The sequence below is a fragment of the Corvus kubaryi genome, unplaced genomic scaffold (genome assembly GCF_017639235.1).
Source record: "Corvus kubaryi isolate FWS band 111438036 unplaced genomic scaffold, C.kubaryi_AGA036_p1.0 41057, whole genome shotgun sequence".
Lineage (NCBI taxonomy): Eukaryota > Metazoa > Chordata > Aves > Passeriformes > Corvidae > Corvus > Corvus kubaryi.
Window position 1 is genome coordinate 4202 of NW_024581232.1, and position 17182 is coordinate 21383.

The 17182-nt window shown below is 54.0% G+C and overlaps 1 protein-coding gene across 2 annotated transcripts; it reads left to right on the forward strand.

Moving 5' to 3' along the window:
- Positions 1–63: 63 nt before the first annotated feature.
- Positions 64–15762, forward strand: LOC121672188 (matrilin-4-like). Of its 2 annotated transcripts, XM_042044750.1 has the most exons (11): positions 64–147; positions 9358–9474; positions 10451–11020; positions 11363–11485; positions 11950–12072; positions 12173–12295; positions 12431–12553; positions 13010–13423; positions 13765–13917; positions 14670–14774; positions 14951–15762. In XM_042044750.1, the coding sequence occupies exons 2-11, from the start codon at positions 9399–9401 to the stop codon at positions 15007–15009; spliced, it is 1869 nt and encodes a 622-aa protein (XP_041900684.1). In that variant the 5' UTR covers positions 64–147; positions 9358–9398; the 3' UTR covers positions 15010–15762. The 2 variants fall into 2 exon arrangements, with proteins under 2 accessions (XP_041900684.1, XP_041900683.1); XM_042044749.1 differs by having other exon boundaries at positions 12173–12553.
- The last annotated feature ends 1420 nt before the right edge of the window (positions 15763–17182 follow it).

A 17182-nucleotide genomic window follows, 5' to 3' on the forward strand; every position in this document is an offset into this window, starting at 1 on the left:
CAGCCTTCTCACCCTCCTCCTTTCGTTGCCCGCGGGGCCCCGCCGCCTCCCGCCGCTGCTGCCGCCCGCGCCCCGCACCGCCCGCACCGCCCGCAGCGCGTACCTGAGCCAGCAGCGCGGCGGGGAGCGGCTCCGCGGCCGGCACGGGTGAGTGAGGGGCTCCGCGGGCACCGCCGCCCCTGCGGGAAGGGAGAGGAGAGGAGGAGGGTGAGAAGGCTGCGGGTGAGTTCGGTCCCGACGGTCCCGGTCCCGATCCCAGCCCGGCGCGGCGGGGCTGTGCGCAGCGCCGAGCGCTGCTGCGGAGATTGGCAGCCTCCGAGAGGGCTTTTTCTTGGAGCGGGGCTGGCAGGAAGGGGAGCGTCAGGAGCAGACAGCAAAGCCGGGAGGAGGGGAAGAGCAGAGCCTTTGCCCCAAAGGATTTTTCTCCCCATCTGTGGGCTGTAGCCTTCCCGAGCCCCGGCCGCACGGGCTTGGTCCCCGCAGCGGTGCCGGGCTGTGTTCGGTGGGGCGGTCGGGGCATGGTACCCGCTCCGTCCCTCGGTGCTGTTCGAGGGATGTGAACTCTTCTGCGCTGTGGGGATGGCTCAGCCTGCCTGCCCTGCTCACCTTTTGCCTACCTGCCGGGCAGGTCCCTGCTTATACAACCAAGGATCTCTTAGCAGAGAATAATAAGGTCTGGTACACCTGGACAAGGCATGCTGAGCAATAGGATATCGAGATCCTGCAGAAAGATAAGCTCAGAAGTGTACCCTCAGTTTGTTATGCACCGTTTCTGCACGACTGGAAAATTGGGTCTGTGCATACTCGTTTGCACAAGCAATCACCCACCTTCGGCTTATCATTCCAACCGTTTCACGGGATAAAATTAGCTTTGGGCACTTCTGTTCCAAGCAACTACACGGGAAAACTTGTTTGGAAAATCAGATTATTCTGCACTCATCGCATTTGTGTGGACACGCACTCGTGTGAGACCAGCGGAGCTGAGCAGATACACAGTGAGGTGCTATGTGCTCTGCTGGGGTTTTGCCCCTCATTCTGCAGGGACAGTCTTTGCTGTGGTGCAGAGAGCAGCTGAATCCATTCAGGAGGCAGGCTGCAGAGTGGGAAGCAGTGTGGCTGAGGAGGCTGGCAGGGAAACAGGACTGTCCCATGTCGATGGAAGCCACCACATGTGTGCAGTGGGACTGAGGGGAGCAGGCGTCCATGAGAGGGGCCTGTTCTGAGCCCCAACTTTGAGAGGAGGCACAGGGCTTTGCCTCTTTTGCTTAAACACACCTCTTTTGCTTAAACACACTGGATTTTTGCTTCACTTAAACCCAGATTATCCACAAAGTTATTATGAAGGTCTCCCTTTGGGACCCCTTCCTGTGGGACCTGCTGTAGCATCTCTTGATAGTAAAGATTTTTTTTTCTTTTTTCAAGGACAGGAGCAATTAATTCCAGGCAGAGAGTGTGCAGGTTCTCAATAAAAAGTAGAATCTGCATTTCACAAGCAGATTCTTGCGATCTCTGCAGAAATTCATTAGATTGCTGTTGATATCAGCAAAAAGCTGTGTGTGGGGAAACCTCTCAGATCTCGGCCCTGATATTTGACACCAGGATATGGATAAATTCAGCCTCATCTGAAATACAAATTCCCATTTGGAAAACATGCGACAAATCTTGGTGTTTGCAGTAAAACAACACTTTTCATCGAAGCAGGCAGGGTATTGCTGCATCCAACGGGAAAAAGCTGTTGTTGATTTTTGTGGAAGTTGTAACTTTCATTTGTTGTTGAAGAATTAAAGAAACCGTATGTGCTCAGTACAAGATGGGCTCAGGAGCTGCCCTGGTTGGCAGCCGTAGCAAACAGAGGAGCCGTGGCCAACAAGGCAGCCTGTTGTAGGCAATCTGTGGTCACAGAAGATGTTTGTGCTCTGATTGCTCATAACATAGCGTTTCCCTTGAGGGTGGCATTAGGGGTTAAAGGTTTTCAAGAGAAGTCTTTGTTTAAACATCTTTAAAGTTTCCAATAGGGGCCTCTTTGTTCGCTCTGGAGCAGCGTGCCTGCCGTGTTAAAAACTCAGCACTCATAAAATGCCATTTACAAATGCCTGATGAATAGAGCTGAAACATGAAGGGGAGATCAGTAGTGTTTGTATCTACACACACATGGGACTTACAGACAAGCCCTACCGTGACTGAATAAATGGGACCTAGAAAAAACACGGCAAAAAAAAAAAAGATGGAGTGGTGCTTATAAAGAAACTCATAAAAGTCAGCTACTCCCCCAGCACCAGTTGGGCCCTCTCATGCCAGATGTCTCCTCCAGCCAAGCCAGAAGGCTGAGTGGCTGCTGACACTTGTCATTACCTCTCAGGAATCATGTTTTCTCCACTTTGGCCTCCAAACAATAGCAAATTGAGCACTTGGGCTCCGTTGGGAGCTCATGCAGCTGCCATAAGGGTTCCACTGATCTGCTGGGCATGGGGACCCCCGACTCAGTGCTCACCAACCCCATGCTGTGGGCTGGTGAACACTGCCCCTCTGTAGGTATTCACAGCACAGATGTACCTTTAGGTGCCAAGTCATGTTTTTAGCTGTTAGAAGGCTTTGGTTCTCTCCTGTCTTGGCTAAATATAAAAGGTTTTAAATCAGCTCTGTTAAAGCAGGAGAGGGTTACAGGTGTGTGCTCAGGAGACTCCAGAGACTGGTTCACAGAGAAGGCAGTGTTTCCATGTGGGATGCTCTGGACTGCTGTGTCTTACCCTGTGTCTGAACCTTCATGGTTCTCACACAGCTTGTCCTTCCTGGTGTTTCTTTACTGGAGTCTGAATCCATCTTCCCCACCAACATTCTGTCTTTGCCTGCCTGTCTGCAAACCTCTGATCCTCTTGCCTTGCAAGCCCCTGGTTGCGCATACGAGTCCATCCCTAGCCTGGTCCCTCTGGTGCCCATCAGGGAAATCCATAGGGCTCTGCTGTTGTCCCTTGCAGAGAGGTGGCAGTACCTCCATTTCTCTCCAGACTTCAGCTTTTCTCTCTCTGGGCTGCGCTGTACTTTGCCAATGTGTAAGTTCAGGAGTCTTTGAGTGTAGTCTGTGGACCCATAGGAGTCCATGGCTCCTGGCAGGAACCAGTGGGAGCAGATCTGTTGACAGCAGAGATAAACTGCTGTACGAGGGTCTGTTCTGGGCTGGAAAATTAGCCAGGGTCCACAAGTGGAAAAACTCTGCCTTTGGGAATTCACAGCTCGTACACCTGCAGGTGAACTTGGATGGCTTCCCCAAAGTGTTACCTGCTCTTCAGCATGGGCAGAAGGGAGGCCACAGCCCACTGTGTTGCTGGTGAAGCCCTTCTCTGGTGCATCTCCTAAGGGGTGATGGCATCCCAGTTCTAGGACACCAGTTCTGCTGCTGCCAGAGGGACATGGAAGCTGTGAAGTTAGGTGTGAGACATTTCCTGTGCTACCTTTGAGGTTCTCCCTGTGAAAAGTATCTACACAAAGCTTCCTTTTCTGTTCTAAGGAGGGACAAAAAGTCCCCGCATGCCTTTCTGCAGCCGCCAAACGGTCCTCACCTTCTGCTATTTCAATTAAACACATAGCAGGATGGGTAGGATAAAGGGGAGAGGCACAACAATATTCTCCTGGTGTGTTTTCTTATGCCAACACATTGAGTCACATCTCTAGAGTGAGAAATATGATATAAAGATTTAGAGAAGGAGGTCAGGCAATGAATCTATGATTGCGGGGCTGGAATAGCAGGCGGCCTCTGTGGTTGTCTGTGCCATGTAAACTTCCTGGAGGTCAGCTGGGGATAGTGGTCCTAGCAGATTTGGGAGACAGATGTCCTGCTAGCAACTATCAATCTCATACCAGCTCTGCTGCATCAGGAGCTCAGCTGACAAATTCTGCACCAGCCCACTAGCTGATCTGGGCCATGACTCTTTTCCTTTGTGGTTGAACATGCATATTTCTGGGGAAAAAAATGCTCTCTAACACCTTCCTCCCAAAACAAGAACTTGGGCAGTGGATTGCTGCGTCAGCTTCTGGATGGCCAGGACATCCTTCTCTCCAAAGCTTGAAGTCTCTTGGCTCAGCTCAGCTGTCCTCCAAGGACCTGTTTGCAGAAGAGCATTTGCTTTTTAAAGAGAGTCAGTAAGGTGGATCTGTCCCTTGTTGATCACTCTTCACCAAAATCAGAGTATTCCAAGATGTCTCCAGTTTTGTTGAAAATAGCAGTTAGGAGATGGGCTGAGTTTGCCTGTTGTGCAGCTCAGGGGACAAGTGTAGCCTACAGGTCTTGAGTGGGACAGAGAGGAACAGAGAAATGGCACCAGCACTCCTGAAACAGGAGCCATCTCTGACACGATTAGTTGAACAAGGGGATTTGGCAGACATGTTTTCCTCTTGGCTAGATTTTTAACATTTTAATTTGCAAGTGAATGTGGCTTTTATTTGTGGCAGCTGTTGCCAAAGCAGCCCAGGTACACAGCTTGTTTCAGTGCAGGGCTGTCTGAGCAAGAGGCTTTCCTGCCGGGTGAGTGGCAGAGCACTGGGAGGTCTTTTAGAGGTAGACTGATGGCAGAGAAAGACCCCATGTGCTGTTGTGGAGAACATCTAGAAGGGGATGCTCTGTCCATTCCTACACCCAGCATTTCCCTCTCAAGGGGACTTCAAATGTCATGTCACAGTATAAACCTGTCAGGACTTGTATGAGTCCATGAGCTGTGAGTCAAAGACATCAGCTAAACAGCCTGCAAAAGGACCTGCCCTCCCTGTGAATATACAGGAGTGGGTCCCATAAAATGGGGACTAGGCTTTTGTGGGGAGCAAGCAGAGCAAAAGAGAAGTTCCTTCTGCATCCAGCAAGGTTTTCCTGTTACAGCACTCCTGCTGATTTGCTCCTGTAGGGTTTCGAGCCTTGATGTGCTGTTGGAGAAATGCAGCCTTGTTTTTCAACCAACGTGTCCTTCCAGGTGGCACTTGGCCCAGTAAAGCTGCCATAGAGTGGTAACCGGAGAGCACTGTGATGTCCTGGAAAGAGTCTGCTCTGGTTCTCCCACATGTGTTTGGGAAAAACCAAGGACACATCAGTCCTTAAAGAGGGGGGAAAAAAAACCACTTTGGGGCTGGAAATTCATGCCATTTCCATGGTCTTGATGTACTTGTGCTCCCTGACTCTTCCTTGCTCTGAAAACTGCATTGCTGTCCTCTCTGGTGGGATTTGCCACTTGTCCCCCAGCTGCTGTGGGGGATGAGCACTGAGATTTTGGAGCTGTGGTTGAGTGTAAGGTCAATGGTTCCTGTAAAATGGTCCTGAGGGTGGATTCAGTGCTCATGAGCAGCAGGGGTAGCACTGAGAGCTGGGCACCTGCAAGCAGAGAGCACCTTGAGACTGGGGATTATGCTGGGAGAAACCAACCCTTGGGCAACCCTCCAGGAGAGGGTGGATCCAGCTCCAGGGCTGGCCTGGGCCTCATCCTTTCACACTGCTTGCAGGTTTTGCAAATAGAAGGACAATGTGCCAGCAATTCATTCATGTTTCTACAGCAAAGTTTGGCATCGAGAGGTGCCTCCAAAATGATGTAAGTTGTCTGCATCTCTCCAGGTAGCTCTGGTTGCTTCATTGTCCCCTGGGGCAAGACCCACATCAGTCTTCCTCCCTTGGTCCCACGTGCATTTTTGGGCAGCCTTTCTCTCAGGCATGGACTTGAAGGATGATGACTTGCTGTCCTGCTGAGGACACCACAATTTTTCTCCCCATCCTTCAGCTTGAGGATGCTCTTGCTGTCTTTCTGCTGCTGTCCTGGCAGAACTCAGGTGTCCTAAGCAAAAGGACTATGGGTTGGGACTCCTGGCCATATTTTGGTCGGGTTTTTTTGACATTTTCATCAAGTAACACTGATGGAGTTGAATTTTAGCCTCCCAGAAGTGCCTGGTTGGGTCTCCACAAAGAAAAGCTCTGCAGAGCCAAGGAGGTTGCATGAAGAGGCAGGTGAGGAGGGTGATCTCAGCAACATCATGTCTAGGGCTGCTCTACCATCGGCCAAGGCTTCCAGCACAGAAATAGGGGCTATTAGATGGTAGCACATGTGGCATCAGTGCCCTGTGTCCTGCCACATGTGCCTGGACACATTGAGTGTGCCTCCTCCTGTGCACAGCCCTGCTACAAGGGGCAGCCCTCTGGCTTGGCTGGTGCTTGCTCACAGGCTCCCAGCTCTTCCCCACTCCTTGCAACACATGGTGATCCCCTGTCCCGGCTTCTTGCAGGGTCTAGAGCCAGCATGGCTCCATAGCCTTGGTCCACAACCTGCTTTCCTCCTTGTGACACTACGGTCAGGGCTTTTCCTGGGCTGTGAACGCACTTCCACCCCTCCTTTCTCCATCTTCTTCATCCCCTCTACAGTTCAGTACAGAAAGGCCCCATCCCTGTAATAGCAAGGAGGGTAGGGAGCTGGCAGCATTCCTCACCCTACTCCCTGCCAGGCCCTGTCCTTTGGCCTTGCCCAAGCGAGGATGTGCCCAGGTCCAACACGCCACCATCTGGATGAACCAGGAGGGGAATATTCAGAGTATTTCTGTTAACCTGTAGCCAGGAGAGAGCTGCCAAGGAGGCCATGCTGAAACCTGAAGCGGCTGTTTTTCCTGAGACTCAGCACTTGGCAGGGAGAGCAGACAGACAAGTGGTGGAGCAGGGAGGGATGCAATTGCCCTGGGGAGCAGCATTGCTGGTGGAGGTGCCCAGGGAAGGTGTGCTGGCTTACCTGTTTGTCTCTGGGGATCCATCTCCATGTCCTCCTTGGCTGAGATCACGAGGAGAGTCAAGAGGAGGTGACCCTTCTGTCCTTACATGTGGCTCTCCCCTTGGTCACCCTCCTTGCACCATGTACTGAGCATCTCCTTCAGCAGTGAAAGCAGTAACTGTTTCTCCCCTTGCGCTGATCAGAAATGTCCAAGTGTCCCTCTCAGCTCATCTGCAGGGTTTGGCTGAGCCAGCCCAGGCAGCAGCACTCACCTTGCCTGGACCTTTTTTCCTTTATAGCTCAGTGTTATCTCAAGGTCTCTGGCATTGCAGCCGGCGCTGTGTTTGCCTTGCAGCACCTGCCTGCCAGCCGCTCGCTTCCCACCCATCTCACTCCCACTCCTGCAGGGGCTTGGAGAGGGTGGCGTGGGATCCCTCAGGGTGCGAGGAGTCCCTCCATAGGGATGCAAGTCAGCCCCAGGGAAGTGAGGGCAGAGGGAAGTTGCCAAGTGTGGGGTGGTGGGAGAGATACTGGGGGACATCTGTCCCATCATCTTTGCTTCCCTGTCCCCTTGCTGCTGGGGCAGGACTGGGTGTTAAATCGAATCAGGGACCAGGACACTGTCCCAGCTGGGTCTCTGCTGCCAGGACCAGCACTGGATATATGGCTGAGCTGCCATGCCCTGCCCTGTCCAGGCAGCATCAGCCCTTCCAGCCGTGGGGAGAGCCAAGACTTCATCCAAAGCTGAGATGCTGTTAAAAATAGATCAGTTGTGAACTGGTTTTCTCCTTCTTGGTTCCTGGCCTGACAGCTCATTCCTCCCTCTGGGCTGTCTTTGAAGCTCTCTGGATGCTGTGAGACACAGACTCCATAGCAGCCTGCCACTGCAGGGAGGTGTGGAGAGCACAGAGCTGCAGAAATGTTCTAGGTGGCATAGCTGTCCCAAAAATATTTAGTGGTTAGTGAGTGCTTTCTCCCAGGAAAGAAGCAGCACTGGAAAAAGAATCTGCTAAATGAATGGGGAAATGAAGCTGGGGGAGGAGGGACTGTTTGCCTCTCTGCTTGCCATGTGGTGAGGGGACACAGGTGTCTGAGCACTCCTGGCCACAAAGCAAAGCTCACCTCTGGAAGGCCCACGGCTTCCAGGAAAAGACCTGTCAGGCTGCTGTCCCTGCTCATCCCCTCAGCCAGAGTGATCCCACTGGCCCTTCCCCTGCACGGTTCTGCAGGAGCTCCTGGCACTGCTGCGGAGTCACTGTGTCCCAGCTGGTCCTGGGCTGGTAGGCTGCTCACCTCCAGGCAAAGGCCACGTCTCTCACTTTGAGACGGGTATTCTGGATCCCAGTTTCCTCTTGTATCCCTTTTCTGTCCTCCTAATTCTTTAATATACTTTTCCAGGTGTGAACACTGAGTCTCGAGACAGCTTTAAGATGCAGCTGTGAAACCTATTATCAGTGTCCCTGCTATCAAAGACGTGGTGTTCAGGGCTGCACGTAACCACTGAGCAATTAAACAGCAACCCTGGTGATGAATTACAACTGAGACCTCCTGGGGCTAAATAAATATCGGCTGATAACTACTGATAAAATGAGTTTTTGTGTGGTTTTTTTTTGTAAAAGCACCCTTCCAGTATCTGTGCCCAGTCCTGGCACTGCATGTCTCCTGGGGAGAGGCACATTATCTGTGGCATTTCCATCCCTAGCACCTTGGGTTTCCAACCAGAGCTGGAATAAAAATAAACTAAATAAATCCATGTCCCTGCAGGAGCCAGGAAAGGCAAGACTAGGCAAAGCAACCCAGAGGTGGATGAGGAGGGAGAGAAGTGGCAAGCTGAGGTTTTGGGTAACAAGTTTAAATACCTTTTCTCCCTATGATCCCACCCTAAAGACATGAAAAAACTGTTGAGGGGCAGAACCTCCCTTGGAAAAACCTTCAGGACAGGGAGAGCTGCAGAGTGGTGGGGACCCCGAAGTGATGTGAAGGAGAGCAGCAGGCTGGCAGTGCCTGGGCACCTGCCCAGGGGAAGAGGTGTGAGCCCACCTGCCCAGGCACCCTTAGAGCCTCTGCCTGCAGAGGCTTCTGCTCTCCCAAGGGAGTTTGGAAACAGGCAGAGAAAGGAACTTCTTGGAAAAATTATCTTTGCCAGTGACTTTGAGAGACTTCTGACAAGGTATTGTCTGTGCTGGTGTTTCATCTGGGGGTTTCTCTTCCCATGCAGGAGTATCAGGAGGGCTGGTTCTCTGCATCCCTCCCTGTGTGCATCTTTCCCACTCCCCACTGGCTGCAGAGAACAGCCACACAGTCAGGGAAAAAGCATTTGGCTGAACATCCCATCTGCCTGGTTTGCAAGTGAAAATAAGGCTTGTCCAACAGCCAGCTCCACCCAGAGCAGAAAATCAGACCCTTTGGCAGAGTGTTGCTACTGTAATGAAATTGAGCTGTGCTGAGACTGCCAGTCCTTGGAACAGGAATGATTCCATGTGGGTTCAGAGAAGTTTGGGGATGGATCTGTCAGAGCTGCTGCTGCTGCTTAGGGTTTTTAGCGCTGCCTGGGGACACCCACCACAGGTGAATGTTGCCCTGTGGCTCAGCCCACCCTCAGCACTGACTGCACCTTGTCTTCTCCCTGCAGCACATCCTGCCAGCACTGGAACTCTGTGGTCTTGCAGAGCCATGATGAAGCTCCTGCCTGTTGCCCCTCTCCTCCTGCTTCTCCTGACAACACTAGAAGCCAGACCAAAACCTGCAGGTGAGCTCTGGCTGGTGGGGAGTGCCTGGAGGGGAGAGAAGTGAGAACATCAGGGCAGTGGAGCCCTTGGAGGACAGTTTGCTGTGTGACGTGGGGGGACATGATGCCTCTTCTTTGGGAACATCCCCAGGAGGATGGAGGATCCCCCCAGCAGTGGGACCCAAACTTCCCAGTGCTGCCCCAGAAGGTGGGAGCTTGAGCCTGGTCCCAGCATGGTGGCTCTGGTGCTGTTGGCTCTGGGCACCTCCTCAGCTGCGACACAGCCCTGCTCAGGGCTTGTCACCCTCCTGCCCATGGACTGTGACCTTGGCAGGAGGCACAGCTGTGAGGGCAGGCTTCCTCCTTGCTTGACTTTCCAGGTGCAGGGGACAAAGCAAACCCAGAGGTACCAGCCTCTCTCCTCCCAGGGCAGAGGGATCTAAATCAATTCTAGTTTAAAAACAGTGAAGGCACCAAATGGAGGAAGGAGCAGGTAGGTATCATAGACCTTCAGAGCAGTTAAGATTGGTGTCATCCCAAAAGGACTCAAAGTGTTTCCTTAAAATTAGGGCCGAATTCTCCCACGCTTGGGTGCACACAGGCTAAGCAAAATATGTTCATTGGCATTTCACTTGCTAAACACTCTCCCAGTTTGCACTGGAAGTAGCATCCTTATGTCCAAGAGAGGCTCCTTGGCTCAATCTCTGCCAAGTGTGTGCCCTTAGCTTTGCTTTTTACTGTCTCATTTTCTGCCCTTGAGAAAACACAACCACAACAACCCACAGCCAGGGTATGTCTCCCCAGCCTGTTGGCTCTGCTTCCACTCTACCACCACCTTCTGTGGATTTACTGGGCAGTGGGAAGGTGCTGGTCTGTGGGGGCTGCCCAAACCTGCTCTCTCCATCCCTCATGAGCCCCCCCCCAGCCACCAGGCAGAGATGTCTCTGCTCCTTGAGGACAGCCACAGGACTGAGCCTTCTCTTGGCCTTCTCCTTAGCACTGAAGTGCCGGACGGGTCCCCTGGACATCGTGTTTGTTATCGACAGCTCCCGCAGCGTGCGCCCCTTCGAGTTCGAGACCATGCGGCGCTTCATGATGGACATCATCAGCAACCTGGACGTGGGCCCCAACGCCACACGGGTGGGAGTGATCCAGTACTCCAGCCAGGTGCAGAATATCTTCTCCCTCAAGACCTTCTTCACGCGGGCAGACATGGAGAGAGCCATCAACAGCATCATCCCACTGGCCCAGGGGACCATGACGGGGCTGGCCATCCAGTACGCCATGAACGTGGCCTTCACCACGCAGGAGGGTGCACGCCCTCTGCACAAGAGGATCCCCCGCATTGCCATCATCGTGACGGACGGGCGGCCCCAGGACCGTGTCACTGAGGTGGCCACCCAGGCCCGGAACGCTGGCATCGAGATCTACGCTGTGGGAATCCAGCGGGCAGACATGAACTCTCTGCGGGCCATGGCCTCCCCACCGCTGGAGGAGCACGTCTTCCTGGTGGAGTCCTTCGAGCTCATCCAGCAGTTCGCCAAGCAGTTCCAGGACAAGCTTTGTGGTGGGTGAAAGCCGCTGATGTGAAGTGGCAAGGGGGATCCTGGTGTCTGCTCCTCATCCAGGCTAGAAGGTGACCTTCAGAGGGGTGTTTGGGATGGCTGCCCATGCCAGGAGCAGGGTAGATAGGGAGGCAACCTCCCCAAGGAGGTGCCAGGACAGGGCACTGCACAGTGTCCATGTCTGTGCACTGGAAATCAGTGGGTGAGCACTGGGCCTGGCAAGGCTGGGGCTGTGTGGGTTGTCACACTGGCTTCTGCTGCAGGGACAGGGCATATGCCAGAGCCAGGGTCCCCATGTGCCTGGCGTGCCTTTGGGCCACTCTGATGCCCCTTCTGTCTTGCAGGGGTGGACATGTGCATGGAGCGGGAGCACGGCTGCCAGCACAGCTGCATCAGCACCCCTGGCTCCTTCTACTGCGAGTGCAACCCAGGCCACAGGCTCAACGTGGATGGAAAGACCTGTTCCCGTAAAAACCCTTTTTATTATCTGAACTTTCATAGGGAGCTTGTAGTTATGGGTCCCATGGAGGGAAGCTGGAACATGGCCAGGGAGGCCAGCAGCAGCCTGGGTGCTCTGTTCACTGGGCCCCCTGCCTCCCGGGTCTGTAATGACTGCAGATATTCAGCACTGCTAAATCCTGGCCACCTCTCTGAGATGGGACACTTGGGACTCGTGGGCACAACCAGCTCTCTGTCAGATGAGGGGGTCTGGGCAGTGAATACCAGAGGATTCACATCCCAGCACCAAAATGTGCAGTGTTTTTTCCCTGGATTTTAGCACAAAGCCATGTTAGTTGGTCTGACCACCACACCAGGACCTTTCCTTGTTTCATGGTGCTGGGAGCTGCTTTGAAGCCCTGGATCATTCCTGCCCCACTGCCCCAGCGAGTCTGGGAGACAGGAGGGTGATGGGTGTCCTGTTCCCCTGCAGCCATCGATGCGTGTGCGGACGGGAGGCACGGCTGTCAGCACCACTGTGTCAGCGTGCGGGGGTCGTACTCGTGCCGCTGCCGGCCGGGTTACTACCTCAGCCAGAACAAGAGGAGCTGCACTAGTAAGTGACTGTCTCCCTCCCTGTCCCTTCTTCATTTGCTTCTCATTCTGTCTCTCCTCTTGTCTTTTCCTTTCTGCCATCACTCTCCTTCTCTCGCCAGTGATTGATTACTGCAGCTTCGGAAACCACAGCTGCCAGCACGAGTGTGTGAGCATCCCCAACGGGCACTACTGCCGCTGCCGCAGCGGCTTCACGCTCCAGCCCGACAGCAAGTCCTGCAGGGGTAAGTCCTGGCGTGCTGCACGGCACAGGCTGTGTGTACAACACGTGCCTTTATGTCCTGCCCAGCCCCAGGGGAAGGGCTGTTCCCAGACCACCCTGAATGGGGATAACCCCGTGCCCTTGGCTTGTCTTCCAGCCACCGACCTCTGCAACGGGGTGGATCACGGCTGTGAGTTCAAGTGCGTGAGCACGGAGGGCTCCTACCACTGCGTGTGCCCTGAGGGCCAGCAGCTCCAGGCTGACGGCAAGACATGCAGCAGTGAGTATCGGGACACAGCTCTTGACATTCTCCTCGTCTCGGCTCTGTGCTCCTGGAGAGGGCTCTGCTGAAACTGGGCTGGGGGGCTCTGTCCCCAGTTGGGACTCGAAGCTAGGCTGGAAGAGGGTGGAGAGCTGGCTGGGGTTGAGGGAGCACCCTGGTTGCTGTGTGGATGGATGCTTGTGTCCTCAGAGACACGGCCCAGAAGATGCAACAGCTTTGAGGAAGGGTTCAGGAAAAGAGAAACCTAGGAAAGACTTTCACGCGGTGCTGGAATGTCAGTGGAGGTTTTTGGGCTGAGTCCCTTGGGCACGGTCTGCTCTCCTTCCCAGCTGAAGTCCAGGATGTTCCCACAGTGTCCTGAAGCTCCAAAGCTCAGCCCCAGCCCCAGACACCTTCACTCTGACAGTGCCCATGGCCAGGCTGGTCCTCTCTCACCTTCCCCTGTGCCCACAGAGTGTGGAGCTGGGCATGTCGACCTCGTGATGGTGATCGATGGTTCCAAGAGTGTCCGGCCCCAGAACTTTGAGCTGGTGAAGCAGTTTGTGAACCGCATCGTGGACCTGCTGGAGGTGTCCCCCCACGGCACACGGGTGGGATTGGTGCAGTACTCCAGCCGCGTCCGCACCGAGTTCCCCCTCAACAAGTACCACAGTGCAGATGAGATCAAGAAGGCAGTGATGGATGTGGAGTACATGGAGAAAGGCACCATGACAGGCCTTGCCCTCAAGCACATGGTGGAGCACAGCTTCTCCGAGCTGGAAGGTGCCAGGCCTCTCTCCCACAACATCCCCAGAATCGGGCTGGTGTTCACAGATGGACGCTCCCAGGATGACATCTCCGAATGGGCCAGGAGAGCAAAGGAATCAGGTGCAGGGGGGTTGGGGAACCCCAAATTGCAGTGCTTTGGGCATCCCGGGATGATTCCTTGGGGTGGCTGTCTCAGGAGACACTACAGTATCCAGCCTTGGGGAGCTGCATCCCAGGGCAGACATGCTCTGCTTTGACCACAGGGTCTGAGCAGCATCCTTCACGCAGCAGCCTGCACCACTGCAGTGCTGCCATGCTCCCGGCTGTCCTTCCCAAATCCCTGCTGTGTATTTGGGAAGCCCAGAGAAAATCCTGCATCCTCGGCTTTGCTCCCTCTGGGCTTGGGGCTGCTTGCTGCGGGGTGGCCAGCGCAGTGCTCAGGATCTATCCTTGCCACACAGGGATTGTCATGTTTGCCGTGGGTGTTGGAAAAGCTGTGGAAGAGGAGCTGAGAGCGATTGCCTCTGAGCCAGTGGAGCAGCATTTCTCCTACTCAGCAGACTTCACCACCATGACCCACCTTGTGGAGAACTTCTCCCTGAATATCTGCCCAGGTGGGTGCTCCTGGCCACACCCGGGGACTTGACCCCAAGCCCTCCTGTCCCCACAGAGCCAGTGGGGTGGTTTGTGTGTCTGTCACCCTGCATCAAGTATCCCAAGGCTGAGATGGGCTGGTGTGAGCCTAGGCTCAGGATCTCACCAGGCTGTTGTGGGGTCTCTGGGAGGGATTTGGACAAGATGAAGCCAGGGGAATTAATTAAAAAACAGGGGGGGTTAATACAAAATTATTCATGTGAGCGACCACCCCAGTGCCACTGCATGGGCAGAAGTTGGGAGTGGCACCCTGCCTTGAGGGATGCTGTGAAGGTGGCCTGTGTCCTTGTTCAGACCTGTGCTTCTGCTGCTGCTGGCTACAGGGTTACTGTGAGGGTCTCCCTGCCCTGGGACAGGCTGGGGCTCCCCCAGTCCCCAGAGACTGCCACAGGGCTGCAGATATGGAGTCAACATGCCCCCTGCCACCCCAGCTTGAAGGCAAAGTGAAGCTCAGCACTGGCAGTCCTTGGCACACCGTGACCACACGTGTGACAGCTCTGTGGGATGCCTGGTGGGATGCCTGGCAGTGAGCTTGCTGGATCAGCAGGGCAGCCTGGCAGAGAGCAGAGAGGCTGAAAAAAGAGGGCAAAATGGTGTGGAGAGCCCTGAGCTCTGGTGGGTGGCTGCAGGGACAAGGGACTTGTCTGGGAACAAGGGAAAGCCGGGCACTGTGGGGCCGTGGTCTGACTGCAGCCAAACCCCGCTGTCACAGAGGAGGGCAAAGGGGAGACGGAGATCCGCAGCCCGTGCGAGTGCGAGGCGCTGGTGCAGTTCCAGACGAACACCGTGGCCATCCTGCAGAGCCTGACCGAGAAAAATATCCTTTGGGGTGATGCCTGGGCTTGCCAGGGTGCAGGACAGCTGAGGACAGGGCGCACATGGGGGAGGGAGCGATAGATAAATGGGAGGGGGGAAAATTTAAGGCTCTTTTAAGGGGATAAAGCCCTTTGCCCAGTAGACTGTCTGGCTCATGCTTTTCCTTAGCACATTCACTTGCTCAGATGACAGCCAGACTTGAAGACTTGGAAAAGCAGATCGCCAACAAGAAGTGATCCTGGCAGAGGGCTGCAGTGCTCGGCAAGGCACAGGGATGGATGTACAGTAGCTACATGACATTGTTATTGCTAGGTTATCGTACAGCATCAGTGTTTGTTCTTGTATTGCAAAATCCCCAGGGAAGCGTGGACTGTATTTAAAAAACCAAAAATACTAAAAACACACAAAAAGGAACATGAACAAAGCCCCTGCTGCAAAGGGGTTCAGTTGTCATTCCTTGGCAGGTCTGGGATGAGGGGGAACAGCTAGGTGGGCAGGCTGGTCATTGGACAGACATTGACACCTGGTGTCCCCCAGAGTGACTGGGATGGCACAGTCCCCCTGGACCCTGGCAGGCTGCTTTGCAAGAGAAAAAACCTACAGTGGTGTCACCCTGAGAGCTTCTGTTGTCTCAGCATCTGCTGCCAAGTGGCGGGGCAAGGACTGCTGGGTGGTGCAGGAAGCACAGGGGATGCCTGATGCCCAGCTGGCTCCCAGTGTGGTGCCCAGGTGGGCTCCCATGGGAAGGTGGGTGGCAGGAATTCTTAGATCCCCTTGCCCTGGTTTGGCAGGATAGTTTGGAAATCGGTATTAATCTTGTTTGGTTTTGTAATCACATAGCAAAATGGTAATTATTCTTTCTATCAATATCTATGTGTGTATATATATATATGTGTATTTAATTCTGAGAGCAGGGTAGTGCTATTTTTAAACTCTTCTTTTATATAAAGGAATTTCTATCCTGAAAATAAACACCCTGAAGATTTGTATGACATGTTCTTCTCCTTTCAGCTGGGCTGCAGGGTCACAGAAGCACCTCTGTGTCAGAAATGGGGTCTCCAGCTTTTGCAGCATCTCCTAACACTAGGATCCAGAAATCCTTTGGGAAAATCTTTGCTCTTTGGCACCCCAGGGTGCTGCAGGCCTGGCCTCAGCTGGAAGGAGCCAGCATAGCACAGATGCTGTGCCTCCATGGGCAGGGTTTGCCTTGGAGCCTGTCCTTGTGGGAGCACAGGGAGCTCCGAGCTGAGCTGGGCATGGACCCACGGCCTGGCCAAGGTGCCTTTGCAGCTCCTCTGGGGTGGGTGCTGGGTTAAGGGAACACACGGGATCTGCTCCTGATGATCCCTGCAGAGTCCACAAAGAACACCACTGACAGCAGGACTCTGACATTCTCTTCATTTTATCTCTCAGCACCAGAGTGCATTTAGTTCCTTTCAAGGGATAACACAAAATTCCCCACTGTTCACCATGAAGCTGCAGCCCTTCGAGGACCCATCCTTGCCTCCAGCTTTGTAGTCATAAGCACAGGAAGGACCTGGAGGTGTTGGAGGGACTGCAGAGGAGACCACAGGGATGCTGAGAGGGCTGGAGCCCCTCTGCTCTGAGGAAAGGCTGAGAGAGTTGGGGATGCTCAGCCTCGAGAAGAGAAGGGCCTGTGGAGGCCTCACTGCAGCCGTGCAGGACTTGAAGGGTCCAATTGGAAAGATGGGGACAGAGTGTTCAACAGAGTCTGTGGTGGGAGGAGAAGGGGGGATGGCTTTCAACTGCAGTAGGTTGATTTGCGTTGCATTTAAGGAAGCACTGAGGGTGGTGAGGCTCTGGCCCAGGCTGTGCACAGAGGCTGTGGATGCCCCATCCCTGGGAACATCCAAGGCCAGGGGGGACAGGACTCTGAGCAACCTGGTCTGGTGGGAGGAAGCTCAGGTTTGAATGAGATGATCTTCAGGGTCCTTTCCAAGGCAAACCACTCAGGGATTCCTTCATTCTACGGTCCCCATTGCCCACAGCAGAGTGTGCCTTGAATTCCCTGAATCATGAAAATGAGCAGCTGCAACAAACAGCCAGTGTTCAGATTTCCAAGGAGAATTCCTGAATGGTTTATCATTGTCCCTTTTTTTTGCAAAAAGTGGAATGAGCCTTGAATTTCTGCAAGCCATGATGGCACCTACAGGGCAGTTAAAACTTCCTAGAGAACTGCGTGACAGCCTTCACTCTCCTCTGAGGACATGCCCGTCAGTCCTGAACGGTCCCTGCTGCCTGGATCTTGCCATCCATCCCTGCAGGATGATCACTTTTGTCCCAATGAAGGTACAGTGCCACTCCATTGAGGTGGACACCCCTGGACTTCCAGGGTGGGGTGGGGGGGGTGGTGTGGGACTGGGACCCCACTCTGAGCTTTTGCTCCCT